The sequence below is a fragment of the Lissotriton vulgaris genome, chromosome 9, assembly GCF_964263255.1.
Source record: "Lissotriton vulgaris chromosome 9, aLisVul1.2, whole genome shotgun sequence".
Classification (NCBI taxonomy): Eukaryota; Metazoa; Chordata; class Amphibia; order Caudata; family Salamandridae; genus Lissotriton; species Lissotriton vulgaris.
The window spans coordinates 434,101,091-434,119,416 of NC_141697.1; the positions used below are offsets into that span (position 1 = coordinate 434,101,091).

General features: G+C 47.2%; 1 protein-coding gene across 2 annotated transcripts in view; it reads right to left on the minus strand.

Annotated features, from left to right (window-relative positions):
• Positions 1-1,161: 1,161 nt before the first annotated feature.
• The window catches only part of XRCC3 (X-ray repair cross complementing 3), a 175,263-nt gene continuing 158,098 nt past the window's right edge, over positions 1,162-18,326 (minus strand). For both annotated transcript variants that reach the window (XM_086936657.1, XM_086936656.1), the window contains 2 exons: positions 8,702-8,748; positions 1,162-1,582 (listed from right to left, as the gene is read on the minus strand). In XM_086936657.1, coding sequence (XP_086792783.1) covers positions 1,348-1,582; positions 8,702-8,748 — 282 coding nt within the window. In that variant the 3' untranslated portion in view covers positions 1,162-1,347. The remainder of the gene's footprint in view (positions 1,583-8,701; positions 8,749-18,326) is intronic.

The window sequence follows — 18,326 nt, forward strand, 5'->3', positions numbered from 1 at the left end:
CTATGGCATTCCTTGGAAACATTCCTTTGGAAGACATATGTAGAGCAGCCACATGGTCTACCACACACACATTTACAAAGCATTATTGTGTTGATGTGCAATCCAAACAGCAGGCAGCTGTAGGGCAGGCTGTTCTAAAAACACTTTTCCAGACTACTGCAGCTGGCACAGGCGGCCGCCGCTAATGGAGGGACTGCTATGTATTCTATGCACAGATATGAATTCAGCAGCCCACATGCCTCGAACCGAATATGCTACTTACCAGTATGCATCGGTTCTTGGCATGTAGGGCTGCTGACATTCATATCGCCCGCCCTCCTCCCCGGCGCCTGTAGCAGCTGCAGAATTCACATATACTTCTAGCATGGTCATCTTTCACTGAGTTTCACTCCATCTTGGCCGCAATGGCTAAAAACAATCTGAGGATGTAGTCGATACCCATGCGCATTGTAGTCCAGGGGAGGAGCCACCTATCTTGTGATACTTCGAAGACTCTTCCAGGACAACAATGTGCAATCATCCGGACCCAACACTAGGCGGTGATCTATGCACAGATATGAATGTCAGCAGCCCTACATGCCAAGAACAGATGCATACTGGTAAGTAGCATATTCGTTATGTTGGCGCTTCTTCAGGGCTGAAGTTTTTTTCGATGACTAAATAGTTAAAATGTGCTACTACAGTGGCAAAAAAAGTCAACAGGAGCGCTTACTATCTTGATGTTTTTGTATACATTCCTTATGCAGGACATATGTTTTCATGCTGTCCTTAGAGTTTTCAAGCCCTTGAGTTAATAACTTGTCCACTAAAGTGTTCACAATTTGTGAAGGAAGTAGTATTTTGTTTGGGGCAATTTTTTGTAACAAAGAGAGATATACACAGAGTGTGATGTGGAGATGTGTTCACCAACCTGCGTATTTTTTTGTGTTTTCTATATTCAAGTATTTAAATTATGACACCTGCAGTCTGCAGTTTTTCACTGCAACTTTTTAAAGAGGATACTCATTTGAAGCCGAAGTGGTTGAAGGAATTCGCATTTACTGCTACTGACCAATGTTCGCTTGGCTTGAGCATGCCCCTTAGTCTATATAACAGTGTTTTTTGTACAAAATAAAAAAAACAAAGATATCAGACAAAAAAAAATTCAAATTGGCAATACCATTGACACTTTAGATTTTTTTATAAAGAGCTGGAAAAATGTTGTATACACTTAGAAATATTGTTTATTACCATAATAGGAAAGTAAAGTTAACAATAAGCCACCTTCCTAAATGGCTTTTTAGCCAGGAAATCTCTTAAAGTTAGATTCCTTCCGTGAGAATAAATTGAAAATCATGACAATCCCACTTAATCTTCCACTCCTTTCACACCTTCCACATTTATAGTGTAACAGCAAAATGACTGTGGGAGATGAGGTGCAAAGACAACCTCCAGAGTCCGCACTACTCCGCTGCAGGACAGCGATGCCGCTCCAGCACACTCCTCTGGTTCACTGCTCCGGGTGCGAGTGACCATCAGTCGCATCAAGAGTTGATTGGACCATGTGATTCCAAGAGCTGGCGATACCTTTTTATTCAATATACTGACCAAAAAGAGAAAAATATATTAATCATTTAGTTCTTTTAAGATGAATAAACTGCATTAATATAATCAAAAGCCTGATTCCCTGTACAAAAGCCACAAATACAAGACAAGTGAAAAGCTATGTGTAGGAGTCTTTCTTAGTATATGGTGCACACTTATTTAAGGGAAGCACCCTGCCCTAATCCAGACAATCCTTTTAGTGATTTTAGTTGTCTTAGACAACCATACAAAGCTCTCCAAGTGGTAGCTGAGGAGAGCAGCCTTCATGCTAAGTCCAGAAGGAGTGTAAAGCAGCTTGTTTTCCCAGTACTAATCATAATCATATAGTGTAGGTTAAGTGAAAAAGAATCAAACTGCATTTATAAAAATATGTATTTATTATAAACACTCATTAACATGTTGCAATACCTTCTACCCGGAGATATAATCACAATACACACAATACTTCATCAACAGAACAAGTATGTAGCACAAATACACAGTTGTCTCCAGGGGGAGACCAAACCCTATACTAATAAAGTGGAATGGGAACCTGCAACCAAAGTCGAGACTGGACCAAGAAGACCCACCCAAGGTAAGTACCCAGAAAACCCACGGAGGCTGTGTGCAGAGTGGAAACACATCTGTGTGCTCAATACAAGTCCATGGGGAAGTCGCTGTTGCAGTTTTCAAGAAGGACCCTTCCCAGAGGACCTTGAAGAAACCCAGTGGGAAATGGAAGGTTGGATAGTCACCCCCCCCATGGATACCCCAGGAACCAGGATACCTACACCAGGGAAGCCGGGTGCATAGGTGTGAAGTGATGTCAGAAACCGCCTAGACCACAATGGAGGACCTCAGTGAAGATGCCACTGGCGAAGAAGGTGAAAGAGTCTAGTGGAATCCAAGTGTGGATTCTTGAAGAACAGTACCGGCAAGTAGAGGGGACAGAGTCTTGGCCCCTCTGGAGTGACCATGAGGCACGGAAGACCAATGACCACTGATGACGGAAGATGCAGGGGAGTTGATGGTGCCCTTGTCACTGCAGCTGTGAGGAACAGACAATGCTTTGAAAGACCAGGAGCCGTTCACGAACTGCCCCATGTCAAACGTCAAGAGCCAGGCGGTTGATGTCTCGCGGGAGCACCAACAAGCCTTAGCAGCAGCAACAGATGAAGAAAGCGTAAAAGATGCAGTATCTGGACCAGAAAGGTCCAAGGGACTCACCAAGAGCAGGAGAGTCCGACCAGGCCCGAGCAAGCAGGGGAGCCCACTGAAGCCAAAGAAGACCCTCAAAAGGACCCACAGGACGAAGGCAGAGGAGTCGCAAGAGGACCTTGATCAGCTCACCAAGAGTGCAGGCCCACGGTGCAGAGGATTCAGTGAGGACGGAGATCTTGGTAGCAGGAAATGCTGAACACTGGTGCTTCTTGGAGCCCGAAGATCTCTGGAGAAGAGAGCAAGTCGGAGCATTCATAGGGGTACTGCTCCGGTTTCGACGAGGGATACGGACTTCAAACATGCTGAGAGGACAGTGCAGGCCTTGAGGGAGTTGTAGAACCACCACCTGTGTGTCAGAGCCTTGCGGAGTCCGTGGGACGTCAGGAGCAGCAGACTGGTCAGCTTGGTTGGGTGCCCGAAGATGCAGGGGAGTGACTCCTCCTCTCCAAGGGAGATTCGTTCTGGTGTCTTGGATGTCCACAGGCCTGGAGAAGAACCTGTATTAAGCACAGGCACAGATGATGCAGAAGACTGGCAGGAAGACGAGACAAGAAACAGCAGGAGTCTTCCCAGATGCAGTCGCTGTTCCCAAAGCGAAGTCCAAAGTGCCCAAACAGTTGAAGAGGAAGTGGTTTCGGATCTAAATCTTGTCCCACTACAAATCTGAAGGGCCACCCACAGGTAAGCCCTTACGTACCCTTGGGAAAGGGTTGGGATAATTTCTGGATCACTCCCAGAGGGGGACTGGACAGAGGGTAGGATACTCCCATGTCCTTTGTCCAGTTTCGCACCAGAGCGGGAGCCAACGGCACTGGTTTGAACTGGAGTATGCAAGGAAGGCACCAAATGTGCCTTTCAAAGCAGTCTGGTTGTGCTGGCAAGCACCCTTACCCCAGCCCACTACGATAAGTCCTGTCTGGAAGATGGTTACACCTCCCTGTGGCAGGAAACATATTGTTCTACCTACCCTTAATTGCGCCTGGCTCAGCAGCAGAAAGGCAGAATTGTGTCTGTGGTCGGCAGCAGCACTAGCTTGCTGTTAGACCCTGAAAGGCTGGCACCAGGAATACAGGGGGGCTCCCTAGGTGAGCCCCCAATACATGAGATCCTACATCCAACACTGGAAACTGTGTTGGGGTAGGATTCCAACATGTTTGATACCAAACATGTCAAAATCAAAAGAGGTAAGGAAGAGCAAAATATTTTAATGAGGTCCTACACATATCAAGGCAGGGGTAGTTCCTCCTTCATCAAAATGGGCACTAAAGGTTGACCCAAGTGGCTGGTAGTCCTGTCGCAGAAAGACCTGAAGGTCAGATCTTGGTGCCCTCACACACCTGTTAGGAAGTCATGCTTCATCATTGGCTGCTCCTCGTCAATCCAGCGCTGCAAAGCCTGACGGGCCTGGGGGCTCCTTGTCGGAGATCTTTTGATCCGAAGACACCGGATAGATGAGTTCAAGTGAGGGAGCTAACTAACCGTTTAACTAGTGGAGTCAGTGAGTGGTGGCTAGAATAGGCACTGGTATCCTAAAAACGACTTTTTATAGAGGAAGGGTATTATTATTATTATTTTTCTAGAGCGCGCAGCTACCCGGAGGTTTCCTGGCGCTAAAGACACGTTAAGAGAGAACACAGTAGGGAGACAGAAGGGCCTAATAGGAAGTTTATTGGTTAAACAACCATGTTTTCAAACTCCTGCGGAATTGGAGGTAACATGGGTCTGTGCGAAGATAGATGGGGAGGGAATTCCAAAGGGAAGGGGCAAGGTATGAGAAAGAACGACCACCCATTCTTGCTCGGTTAATCCTGGGTACCTGAAACTTATGTTGGCTTGAGGAGCGAAGGGTTCTTGAAGGACAGTATTGGTGAACAAGGGTACTCGGGTAGGATGGTGCTTTACCTGATTTTATTATGTGCATGTAACACAAGGCTTTAAATTTAGTGCGGCTTTGGATTCGAAGCCAGTGAAGGTTACGTAAACCAGAGGAGGTGGAAGATTTATTGGGCAATTTGTAAAGTAAATACCGGGTCTAAATAAAAACAGTGGTGCTTTGCTGGGGGAACTGCGGACACTGGGTCTTGATGGAGTGGCCCAGGAATGGCTTCGCTTTTTTTTTTAAGGACTGAACCTCCCAGGTCTCCTCTTCTGCTAGGTCAAACTCCCATGCCTTTTCCTGTGGAGTCCCACGGGCTCGGCTTTGAGCCCTCTGCTATTCAACATATACATTTGCCCTTTAGCTGAGGTGGTTGAAAATTCTGGGCTGTCTTTTTTCCTATGCCAATGATACCCAGACTATGCTCTCTTTCTCCGACGAATGGACACCGGCCCTCTGATCTTAGTATGGGTTTGAGTAAGGTCCCTCTCTGGATGGATGCAGAACAATCTGCTTAGACTCTAGGAGACAAAACCAAATTTATAATTCTATGTAAAAGGTGTGATCTCTGGAGGCTGCAACATTGGCCCACTGAACTGGAAGCTCTCCTCACTTCTTTTAGCAGTGTTAAGAACCTGGGGATGAGTCACTATCCATGAAACAACAAGTGGCCAAGGTGACATCCACCTGCCTTGCAGGCCTCAAGTGGCTAAAAAAGATCCTATGGCTGATTCCTCTCTCAGCACAGAGGATGCTGATCCAAGCAGTTGTGATTTCTAGACTGGATTATGGCAAAGTCCTGTATTTGGGAGCTAACAAATCCACCATCCACAGACCACAACTCATGCAGAACCCAGCCGCTAGGCTTCTCTATCACCTTCCCAAATTCACTTCGTTCTCCTGCATTCTTTGTGATCTACACTGGCTGACCGCTGTGAACCGCATTAAGTTCAAATCACTTTGCTATATGTTTAGGGTCAAATCTGGTTCTGTTCCGAAAAACCTCCTGGACTTAGTCCACCTCTACCATTCCTCCCATTTCTTAAGATCCATTCTGCTGTCTCGGTTTGTTGTACCAAAAACTAAACTGGCTCGCATGAAAGGCGTTTGTTTTCCTACATAGGGCTGTTACTATGGAACTCCCTGCCAGCTTCCTTGAGAGACTCAACATCCCTTCTTTCTTTCTGTAAGGCTCTTAAAACCTGGCTTTTCTCAACTGTGATACAGATCTCTCCCTCTCTATTCCTACTCCAGCCCTGCACCCGGAAACCCCTCGGGGTAGCTGCACGCATTACAAGTCTTGTAATAATAATATAGCCTATACTGGCTATTAAAGGCCTGCTGCAGCGTTAAAGGCCCGAGCCAAAGGCGAGGGACTTTAACAAGGCAGCAGGACTTTAAAAGCCGGTATAGCTCTGCTACAAAGGGCTATAAGGCTATTAGAACATTCTGCCACTAGAGGGCAGAATGTTCTAACAAATAAAGCTGAGCCGTGAGGGAACGCGAGGGGATTAAATCCCCTCCGGCTCCCTGAAGCCTTTGTTCACAGCCAGAGCTGTGAACAAAGAAACATTGGAATGTTGGAGCTCCGGGCTTATACCAGCCATTATAAGCCCGGAGCACTCCATTGTTTTCAATGGAGCTTCCAATGTTCCAATGTTCTAATATAGCCTTATAGCCCGCCGTAGAGGGCTATACCGGCTATTAAAGACCCTCTCCAGGATTAAAGGCCCGAGCCGAAGGCAAGGGCCTTTAACAAGGGAGAGGGACTTCAATAGCCGGTATAGCCCAGCGACAAAGGGCTATAAGGCTATTAGAACATTCTGCCACTAGAAGGTAGAATGTTCTACCAAAAAAGAACAAAGCCTAATGGGAGCGTGAGGGGATTGGAATCTCCTAAGGCTCCCTGAAGCCTTTGTTCACAGCCAGAGCTGTGAACAAAGAAACATTGGAATGTTGGAGCTCCAGGCTTATACCAGCCATTATAAGCCCAGAGCACTCCATTATTTTCAATGGAGCTCCCAACATTCCAATGTTCTAATAATAATTCAGCGCCTGCCGTACAAACTCAGTCATCGCACTGGGCCTCAACAATACATTCGCATTGTTATTCCTGCAGCTTCATCCAACACCACACGTCAACACTGTGCGCTCATTTCACTAAGGGTTGCTCTACCTTTCCATAGAGGCCGCCAGTCCTGCTCCAGACTACTCAAAGAACTTAACAGGCATCCATTCAGATATGCGCAACTCACAAACACGCATGCAGAGGCACATGGAATGTGATGCCTTCAGGCAATCTTGTCTTTTTTTGTCAACAGCCCTTCATATGCTCGAATGTTTGAGCATAAACTTATAACTGAAAACCATCCCAACAAGTCCTAGGATACAAGGTTCTGCTGGCATCTTAATGATGTTGAGAAGTTGACTTAATTATCTTGTTCTACTTTAAAGAGTTCTGTTTTTTCAAATTCCCACATTCTGAACAAAGGGGTATCTACGCTAAAAGCTTCACTTAATTTCATTTACGTGGCTCCTCTCCAACCTTTCATAGCCAGTGATTACATTTGTATACATAGCCCCTGAATGCTCAACTGTATTACCACCAGGGAGCGTACTGGCCGAATCGAATGGTTTTCCTGAAGCCTGATTTTTTGCTTCTAACAGTGCACCAATTAAAACATCCAAAACAATATTAGCTAGGTGAAAGGGCTACACTCTACTCTCAAAGCACAAGACTTGCCTATCTTTCTTGTTTGAATCCAAAGCCTGCATCTCCACATAGTGCGCCCAGCTGACTTAATCTCATATACTTAAAAGGATTTGGCACATAAATGTTGTGAGCTTTGTTCCTAAAGCGACCCCCCCCCCCATGCAAAGTCAGTCATTGGTGCACATTTGCATGTTTTTAATAAATGCTTGACGACAGAAGACACGAGGAGCCCTACCACTGAAATTACTAGGATAGGATTTACATATGTGACAATATAGATGGTGGCTTAAAGCAAAGCATACACCAGTAAGTGTGAGGAATTACACAAACTTTAGGCTGCCAAACTAAATGGCTTACAGCAATACACAGTAGGTGCAAGTGGAAAAGGGCAAATACAATAAACAGTTACAATATGCATTTACTCTAAAACTCTCTTAACCACTAATCTATTACTCGTACTCAATTGTTTTGAAACTTGTTGGTCCCATTCACAAAGGTAGGGTTTTCAAAGCTGGAAATTCACTCCTGCGGGGTTAGTCTTCATATGGAGTTTTTACTTTTAACATGGAATCTGAGAAGTTCTCCAGTAAATCTCTGGCAGATCGGTGATAAATGTGTGGGACTGTGATAAATGGGTGCGAGTACTCCAATTCACAAATGTAGCCATGAGGAGTGAATCGCGGCTAACGGTGCATTCGTACATATGTCCCTAACGGTTGGCGAGGGTTCATCATCCAATAAAACTGCATAAATAGGTGGTGATCACGTGTGACATTTGATATTTACTTATGGGGAGTGTTGTACTTTTGTCTGTTTAACATTTGGACAATAAACCTTTTCTTCTCTGGCATGGAAAATATTATTCTAGTGGGGAAACACCTTCTCTTAAAACCCCTTCAAATATCGGAATATTCCCTTTTACATTCCCGTCCAGGAATTGCACTTGCTCAATCCCTTTGCAGAAGTACATTTTAGTGTTTCCAAACAAAATAACAAAATATGAGTTTGTGGGCGTTCATATACTTTTGCAGGGTGGTCCGTCCTAAAAAACGGCTCTTGTCCCAGCTTTAGAATGGTAGAAATTCGTCATACTAGCTGACTTACCACCATCACAAGAGCACTTTTTGACTGTAATATACCACAAATCACGCGTGACTCTGTTAGCTTTACAATTACAACTTTTTTTGTGTGTACTTAAGTAACGCTTGGATGCTCAAAATGTTTGTGAAAGGAACCCTCTGAATTTAATATACATACATTTATGTAGTTACATTTTAAATACATAGTTATATATATATATATATGTTTAGGATGCTTTAAAAACATACCCAACATGACTCTGCCCAACACTCGTATCGCCAACTGCATCAGTGACCTGGAAGAAATCCAATTATATCAGTTTGATTTTTATATTCCACCTATTAATCAATACAGATACAAATGTGGTTTCAGCGCTGACCCGCCATTTTAGGAGTTAAATAGGGCATCTCCGAAGAAAGAGTCGCCAGTCAGACCCTCAGCTTATGCTTTGGTCAGGGCAGCGGCTCACCTCTCACAAACAGTATGTAAACACTGTAAGAATAGGCACATCAAATGCTCATTACCACGTTAGAAACCTCACATTTTCTTAAAGATATTGGAATAATTTCTTAGGCTGCTCTGGGATCACTGTGGAGATTCATGAATTAGAGGAAATGCTGATTAATGTTTTGAAAATCCAGGCATGCCGATCTCTTTGACCACAGCAGACACTATGAGCAACTTATAATCGCCCCCACATATAGGCACCAATCAAGTGATCTAGAATGTAGAAAATACCTAGCCGTATCAAAATAGAGATCACATATATTCCCAGCTGGCCAGAAGTTACATAGTTATCCAGAGGCGGAAACAAACTTGGAGCTTCAACACCTCCTTTAGCCTGGGGTTAGCACAGATAAGCAGTAATGATCCTGCACAAAGTTGAGCTTTCAAAGCACCATTGACTCTGGAGTGGTGTAGATAAGATGTCAAGGTCTACCTCGTTGGAGCTTGTGTGAAAGCTCAGTAGGGTATAGTGTAACAACATTGATTATTTATCTCACACACTGTGTATACCAATGTTCTGTCAGGGCTACCAACCTTTTTGGACCACATTTCTCTGTTTAATGCCCTGCAAGAACGCCACAGGTCTTTGTTAGCTGGAATGGATGTATCCCTGATACTTCAAGTCAAATCTTCCTTGGGTTCAAACTATCTGTCAGAAACATGATGCCTCAGCAAATACACACATTTCTCAGAGAAACAGCACGTCTTCTTTCTCATGGTCATTACACTCTCATAATAATAATAATAATAATTCACATTTGTCAAGTGCAAACAATCACCCGTAAGGGTCTCCAGGCGCTGGGGGCCATCAGGAAGATTAAGCAAGCTATTGCCCAGAGTCACATGGTGCTGGGCTAATCTGCCGCTGGCACCGGGGATCGAACCGTGATCCCCAGTTTCCAGCGTCAGTCGCCCTGGCCACGGCGCCACACCTATCCCCTAAATTCAATATCTTTAAACACTTTTTTTCATACGTTGTATCAAGTGCCTTTTTATCAGATCCAAATATCAGGATATCATCCAGAAAAATGCTACCCTCTCCTTTTTTTAAAAGGGATAATGGGAAACATTTACAACAACAGCAAATGTTGATGCTGATCCAAATGGCATCCTTTTGTACTGAAAGCTCTTTCAAAGATCACAAACTAGGTTACTCCCTTACTCCCTGTGGGGGTCTGTCTAATGGTACCCTGACCACGTGTCCCATGTAGAAGACCGAGGCACCTTCTTAGTCACCAACATCTCTGTGATGTTTTGCAGGAGATCGCGGTCCAGCCAGGTGTTTCTGCTAAGGTTGTGCAAGTTCAAACACATTCTTAAGTAATTGTGTACTTGTGCACCACACTGAAATCGCCATCTCTTTAGTTGTATAAGTCACAAAGCTTCTTAAATTTATTTCTGACCTCTTATCTTAAACTCCAATTGGAACGCTGCAATTTTTGTGAACACAACTCTGGGTACTATCTTATGGCGGAGTCCTTTGAGCTTTCCACCTTTCTCATTGAACCCACCCGGAATCTCACCACCCAAATGGTGCCATTCACTGTTCAAACTTTAAATACCTCTTCGCCACTCCACCTACTTTTACTGGCACATAAATGCTGATCTGGGTTTTTGGGATCCAATCTAACTTTAAGATTATTTTGCTCACCCCACCCAAGAATGCAGGTTCCATCCCTTGCTAAAAATGCTATCCCTCCCATATAATTTCCCCTAAACTCCAGCATCCCATCAACCTCAACCACTACCTCAAAGTTTTGCAAATGAGGAAAACACAGTTGACTTTAAATTTCCTGAGTTCTGCACCTAGTAAACTGTCAAACATTACCTCTCCAACAAGCGTATATGCCGATCCTGAATCTGCCATGACTCTTAAAATTCCCATCCAGAGCATACGTTTTAAAATTGTTTTTTTTAATAAGTAACTTAATTGGCATTTCAACATGTCATACAGAAAATAATGAAAGGAAGTATAAATGGACATCAATGTAGGTTACTTTAAAAATAGGTCATGTAAATCTTCAGATACCGCCATCAATATCATGCCCCTTTTATCCATTCAGGAGTACAAAAGAAAAATGTATTAAACTAAATTGGAGTTAATCATCCAATTCCATCCACCATGCCATAGTGTGCTGTCCAAGGACCCCATATCATTTACCTACAAATGTTAACAACTTTCCCTAAGGTGTCCGATGTGATTACATACTGAATGTCGAAATGCTTGATCTTGGTCTCCACAGGATAAGGGGCACTGGACCACCAGGCGTCAGCAGCAGGTAAAGCCACACTTCAGTCTTCACTGCCAAATGTCAACGACTTCCCACTTCAGCAGAAACCCCCTGCATGGACATGCTGGGGTTGCTTTTAGGGCAACTTGGTCAGTGAACAAATTAAATTACACAGTCCGTTAAACAAACAATTGTGTTTATTCGAGCAAAAGCTAACTGGCCCACAAATTTCCCTAACAAGTATCAAGTTAAGCATAAATAATCCATGCATATCCATGCTCTCCTTCCAGTTCTCTACCTTCGTCTCCACTCATTACTTAAGTATTAGCAATCATATTGCTGTCTTCATTCATCATCATCAAAATCTTTATTCGGTTTCCATAATTTGTTGAAAAACCACAAAAGTTCATATAAAAATACAGTCATTATTTATGATTCAATTCGATATTGGATTAAAGCAATGTAGTTACAAGTTCATCAGATATTCATACATTAATAAAGATAAAAAATGAATACAGTCTAATTAAAAAGCCTCTATGACATTAGTTAATCCAAATTAGGACGGTGATTAGCACAGAATTTCAGAAAGCAAACTACAGCTTTAGCATATATTTCATTTTCCAAAAACTGCAACACTAAAAAAGCTGGGCGACAACCACGAATGCCCATCAATCTCAATAAAGGTACAATCCACCATTTACGTGGTGCAATATAAAATTTACAAAAAAACAATACGTGGATTGAGGATTGTAAGGAGATATCATCACACGGACAAACAGGTAAGTGAATGGACCAATCGTTTTGCGGAGGGAAAGAAATTAACCTATGGAAAATATTAAATCTAAAACGGGTCAAAAGAAATTTTTCGTACGAGTTCATACTGTATGTTAAATACGGTTGCAGTGCGAAGACAGTCTGGATAGACAATAAATGCTGGATTGAGCTTTTTCCTATTTCATTTAAAAAGTGCAGCTCTCCTTGATGTGCTAATGAAATCTTTTTTAATTCTATTCTAGGCAGCTCAGATAACAGTGGCGGCTTGGTAAAATATCTTTCAAGGCCGAGATCTTCCCCAGAAAATTTCATGTAAGCTAGCCATTTAATTTTGTCCATGTTATCAAGTAACAGACAGTCGCGAACTAAGAAACTTGTTAGCTCACACTGATCTGTAGACCAGATCCTATGCCATAACATGATTGGTTGGGGGGGGGGCGTGGCTAGCAGCCAGCAATGGTGGCTGCATAAACGCGGAGCTCCGCGGCTGAGCCCTATGCATCCTGACCTTGAGGCGCCAGAGACCCCCCACCTCCTGCACAGAGTTTGGTGAGTGCCCCTGAATCTGGCGCTGTTGCGGCGAAGGGGTCAGCTGGAGTGCGTTTGCTGGCTGGCCGGCGCCCGCGGGGAACAAAGCCAAGATGGCGACCGCGGCTGCAGGAGACTAGAAGCGAGCACAGCTCCTCGGACAGCGGCGGCGGTGATCACAGCGATCTGCGGGGGCTGCCGAATAAAGAGTGAAAGCAACAGCAGCATCGGCCTGGACTGCAGGACGGGGGCCAAGATGGCGGAGGCGACAGGGAGTCGGGCCCCTAGGCAATAACGGAGTTGTGAGAAGTTAGAAGCGAACGCTGCTCCTCAAATAGCGGCGCCGTTGGGCGAGTTGAGCCGAGGGGTCCGCCGCGCAGACAGCGGAGACAGCAGCGATACAGTCCCGATAGGCAGAACAGGAACCAAGATGACGGCCGCAGTGTGTGGTCGGGATCCTCAGACGCCGAGCAACTGAAGCGCCTGTGAGCGGACAAAGCTCCATGGTGGGACGCGGTGACCGGAAGACTGATCGGGGAGGCTGCAGCTTCTCCCGGTATTTTTTCTTACCTGGGCTGATTGGTGCACTGCAGGCTGGGGGACGGAATTGGCACCTGCAGCGGCTCCTTCTGGGTCCGAGAGTCCCCCGCAAGGAGAAGTGACAACAGCTGAGCTTGGTCTCCGCTGTCGGATATAATTGGGGAGCCCACACTCGAGACTGAACCTGTGGGACTGAAAAGTAGCCTTAAGTGGCGGAGTAGCGGAGGACAGTGGGGGTGCCACACGGAGATCTATGAAATGACCGCAAGACGGCAGTAGCTCTCAGGGGATATGCCTTGGCTGCGAGGTGGACGGCGAGGGGCAGATGCTGTCAGGGGGGGACCATAAAACCCTGATCTGGAGACCCGCTGCGCCCTGGAAAGGCTGACTGCCGGAGTTGGAGAAGTGGAGCCGGGAAGTTAAATAGCGAGCACCTACAGAACTGCGGGGGATGCAAAGGAGCAGCGACTGACGCAGAGGGCGCCTGCTAGCACGCATAGAGGGCTCCCCTTTCTGGCGGCGCGGAGTGCTGCACTGCAGAGCTGGATGGGGTGTACTATACCTGTGGAGCACGATTGGAGACCTGACCCGGCACAGGACTGGCAGGGCACATTGGTAGTACCGAGGCCAATATAAATACCTCTGTGGGTGAGTGCGGCCCACCGTACACTGGAACACCTCCTGGGGTCTGGCCCTGAAGTGGACCATTCGGCCTCTGCTGTGCCACGAGGAGATAAAGGCAGTGAACAACAACAGGCGGACCTCTGAGAGCACATAAGGAGCGGCAGGTGTAGAGCCTACTCGCTGATAACGTCATTGGGGCCCGCTGCTAGCGGCCACGGAGGAAGCTGCTCGAAGAGAAGGGTCGCCCCTACAGACCGTTCGGTGACTGGGACTGAGCACCACCGACTTGCTGGAAGAACGAGAGAGGAAACGGCGTGTTGGGAGACCTGCCACCGGAGTTGATCCTCGCGACCCGCTCGCGAGGTGCTAGCTGCGGCAATTAGCCTGATCCCAATCGCTTTGGCACTGCCTGATGCTGGGGAAACTAAAGGGAAGTAGGAGCGGCGCCCAACAGCCCGGGGACAGCGACGCACAGGAACGGGGAGAACCTGAGCAGGTGCGAGACCCCAACTTGCAACAGCAGCTTGATAAAATCCTGATGGCGATAACGGACTCCCGCACAGCGCTACAACAGGACATAGCACAGGTGGCCACGGGATTGGGCCGACCATGGGAAACTAGCCGATAGAGTCACGGCAATGGGGGGGCGCACTTCAAATCATGGAACCACTGCAAAGAGACCTCAAAGCTACTCTGACCAATGTGCTAGAACGAGTGGATGCCTTGGAAAAAAGAGCTGAGGACGCAGAGGGTCGCAATCGCCGGAACTACATCTGCGTAGTGGGTTTGCCGGAGAAAATTGAGGGATCGGACATGGTACAATACTTGGAAACCTGGCTCAAGACAGTGGTGGCACCGGAGGGCTTATCTACCTTCTACACATTGGAGCGAGCACACAGGGTACCGGCTAGACCACCCCAACAGGGTCGGCCTCTGAGACCGGTGGTGGCCTGGCTGTTGCATTTTCGCGACCGGGATTTGATCCTTCAGAAGGCACGCATGGTAGGCCCCTTTCAAGTGGAGAACAGTAAGGTCAATATCTTCCCGGACTACACCTATGAAACCCAGCGCCACCGGACCTCCTTCTTGGCAATAGAGAGGGAGCTACGTACCGAGGGATTACAATATTCACTCCTATTCCCGGATAAACTGAGGGACATAGTGGATGGCAAAACATGCTTCTTTGACACACCGGACGACGCCTGCGCCCGGCTGGAACTTTACAGAGCAGGGAAGGATGATGGCGAGCGACCACTACGGACCGCCCCGGAGGGCTTGCCACAGCGGAAATCGAGACGGCTTCGAAACAAGCAGCGGGGGCTACGAAAGCCCTCTCTGTCCCAGACCGAGGCAGAGCGACGCGATGTGCTGGAGGCGGTACCCACGCTGGCATCTGCACAGAAGGACCCCTCGGTAGATGGCACAGGATACGAGAGGGATAACGTCTGTTCTGCCTCTGAACACTCTGAAGCTGACAGTGTGCGCTTACCGAAGGTTACCCCCGAGACGGCAGAAGGGATGAAGGGTAGATGGGCCCGTCAGGCCCCCTGGAATGTGAACTCGGTGCTGAAGTGGACCCCCTGATGTGACCTAATGCGGGAGGTTGGTGGTATGACTAGTGCCGGGGGGGTGGCGGGGGGAGAGCTGGAGGGCATCCTTTATTGGGGCTCAGTGGCAGAGAGAGGACTGTGGAAGTAGGTGGCCACCGGTTGGCAAACGGTCCCCCCTCATTGCCCTTAAGGCATGCCCGCAGTCATTGTTTTGGTTTGGATGAGAACTAGGTGGTTGTTGCTAGGTCTTGTTCTGGGGTGGGTGGGTGGATGGGGTTGTTTGGGCGGAAGTTCGGGAGGGATAGTCACTGACGCGGACGCAACCTTGATTTTTATGTTGTTCAGAGCACTGAGGGAAAACAGGTGATACAGCAGACTTACGATGCATAACCTGGAATGTAAGGGGGCTTCATACCATGACAAGATGGCATAGGGTTCATGCCTATTTGGTTCGCAGAGGGTGCACATAGCACTGCTTCAGGAAACGCACTTGTCTAAAGCTGAGGGTGTAGCCCTGCAGCGTAGATGGCGGGGCCAGGTATTTAACACCACATACTCGCCATTTGCTAGAGGAGCACTGATCTGGGTGAGGGCGGGAGACCCTTTTCAGGTCACAAACCAGGCGATCGACCCTGAAGGCAGATATGTGGCAATACAAGGCAAGCTTAGAGGTAGGGACATAGCATTTTGTAGTATAAATGCACCTAACGTTGACCAGCTGGGGTTCTTGACGAGGCTCTCTGGGTCTCTGGCGCACTATCTTGCCAGACCGCTGGTGATGGGCGGAGACTTTAACTCTGTCGAGGATGTTTTCCTTGATAGGTCGGATCCCCCCTTAGCCTAATCCCCGGTCCATAGACTGACTAAGGGGAGACTAGATTGGCAAACGAGATGGGGCTTGGTGAACGTCTGGCGGGTGCAACACCCGTTAGTACGAGACTACTCCTATTTTTCCGGGACGCATGAACTGCATGTCAGGCTGGACGCGGTCCTGTGCTCCTCCGCAGTGCAGCCCACCGTCGTGCAGACTGAATATTTCGCTAGGACGATCTCGGATCATAATCCATTGCTTATCACTATGCACTGGATGACCGGAACCTCTTGCATCCCCACTTGGAGACTACGCCCTGAGACGTTGGACGACCCGCTTTTTAACGAGGCACTTATGGAAGGGATCATCCACTATTTCGCAGAGAATGCTGGTTCTACGTCCACGAGAGCTACGGGATGGGATGCTTTCAAGGTGGTAGTAAGGGGAATCTGTATAGGAAAGTACGCAGGAGTGCGCAAGGTGCTGTTGACCGACCTGGCGGCAGCTGAAACCAAATTACGAGAGGCAGAACTGTCGAGGCCCGGCCATCCTGAATTGCAAGAGGAGGTTAGCAAGGCAAAGGAAGCAGTAGCAGCAGAAATGGAACGTTTGCGCAGTTACGACCATAAAGCTTACACGGTGAGGGCGCATGCGGAGGGTGACAAAGCAGGGACGCTGCTAGCCTGGCTGGCGAACCCCGCTAAGCGAAGTTCCTCCATTTTGGCACTGCAGACAGAAGATAGGAATATAGTCCACACTCAGAACGAGATCCTACAATGCTTCTTGGATTATTATGAGAAATTGTATCGCAGCACAATAGTGACTGGAGACCCTGCAGTTGACGCCTTTGAGGCCCTACAACTGCCTGAGTTGGAGCGCGAACAGACAGACAGCTTGGGTAAAGATATAGAACTGAGTGAAATTAGAAGTGTTATTAAGCACATGGCTCACAATAAAACCCCAGGTGTAGATGGGTTACCCATCGAGTTCTACGTGAAATACGTGGACTTACTGGCGCCAAGACTCCAAGAGGTTTATAGGGAGGCAAAGAAGCTCGGGCAGTTGCCTCAATCAATGTGAGAAGCGTTGGTGATTCTGCTGTTGAAATAGGGTAGTGACGGGGGGGGAGACGTCCACTATCAATGTTAACTACCGACTACAAAATATTAAGCAGCATACTGGCGACCCAACTATTACAATACATGACCACGTTGATTCATGAGGATCAAGCGGGCTTCATTCCAACGAGGAATACTACTACAAACGTACGGCGCTTGGTGCGGATATTAGAGGAAGCCCAACCTGAGGCACAAAGACCCATGATATTGTCAGTAGATATTGAAAAAGCCTTCAACAGCTTGGAATGGGGGTACCTGTACAAAGTGATGGGGCAGTTTGGCCTGGGAGCAGACTTTCAGCAATGGACAAAGGTGTTATATATGTCAGCTGTGGCCAGAGTGAGAGTAGGCACGCTGATATCCTCGCAGTACTCGGTTGGCCGGGGAACGAGACAGGGATGCTCGCTGTCCCCCTTGTTGTTCGCCCTAGCGGTGGAACCCTTTGCGGCAAAAGTCAGGACGGGGGATTACTATGGGGGATTGAGAGGTAGAGACGGTCAGCAATACATATCGCTGTACGTGGACGATATGCTGCTTTTTCTTGAAGATGCTAGTGAGGCGCTGGAGGGAGCTGGAGCCCTGCTTTCGGACTTTGGCAATATATCGGGCTTGAAAGTGAATTGGTCCAAAACATGCTTGTTTCCAGTGCGGCGGGGAGAGAACCGGCCGACTATGGATAGGGAGATGAGATGGGAACCCACCTGCCTGAAATATCTAGGGGTGCACATATACAATAGTGAGGAGGACATGTTAGAAGGAAATGTGGGTCGTGGTATGCGAGCTCCAAGGAGTAGCATGACTTTTTGGGCTACCCTGCTGCTGTCAGTAACGGGCCGAGTAGCCTTGTTGAAAATGATAGTGCTTCCGCAGTTCTTGTATTATTTTAGAACACTGCCGTTATGGATACCAAGTTCCACATTTAAATTGTTGAGATCACTAGTGGTAGCTTTCCTCTGGGGTACGGGACGGCATAGAGTGGCGCAGGCAACTCTTATACGACCTAAGGGTGAAGGGGAATTGGCGGTCCCGGACTTCGAACTGTACTATCTGGCAGCCCAACTGCAGTTCTTGACCCAAGCCATAGCAAAGGAATTTAGAGGACCAGAACAACAGAGAGGTAGAGGGATACTGCGTCATATCCTATCGTTTAAAGCACTACAGCAAAAGCTGAACCTCAAAGATCTTCTTCT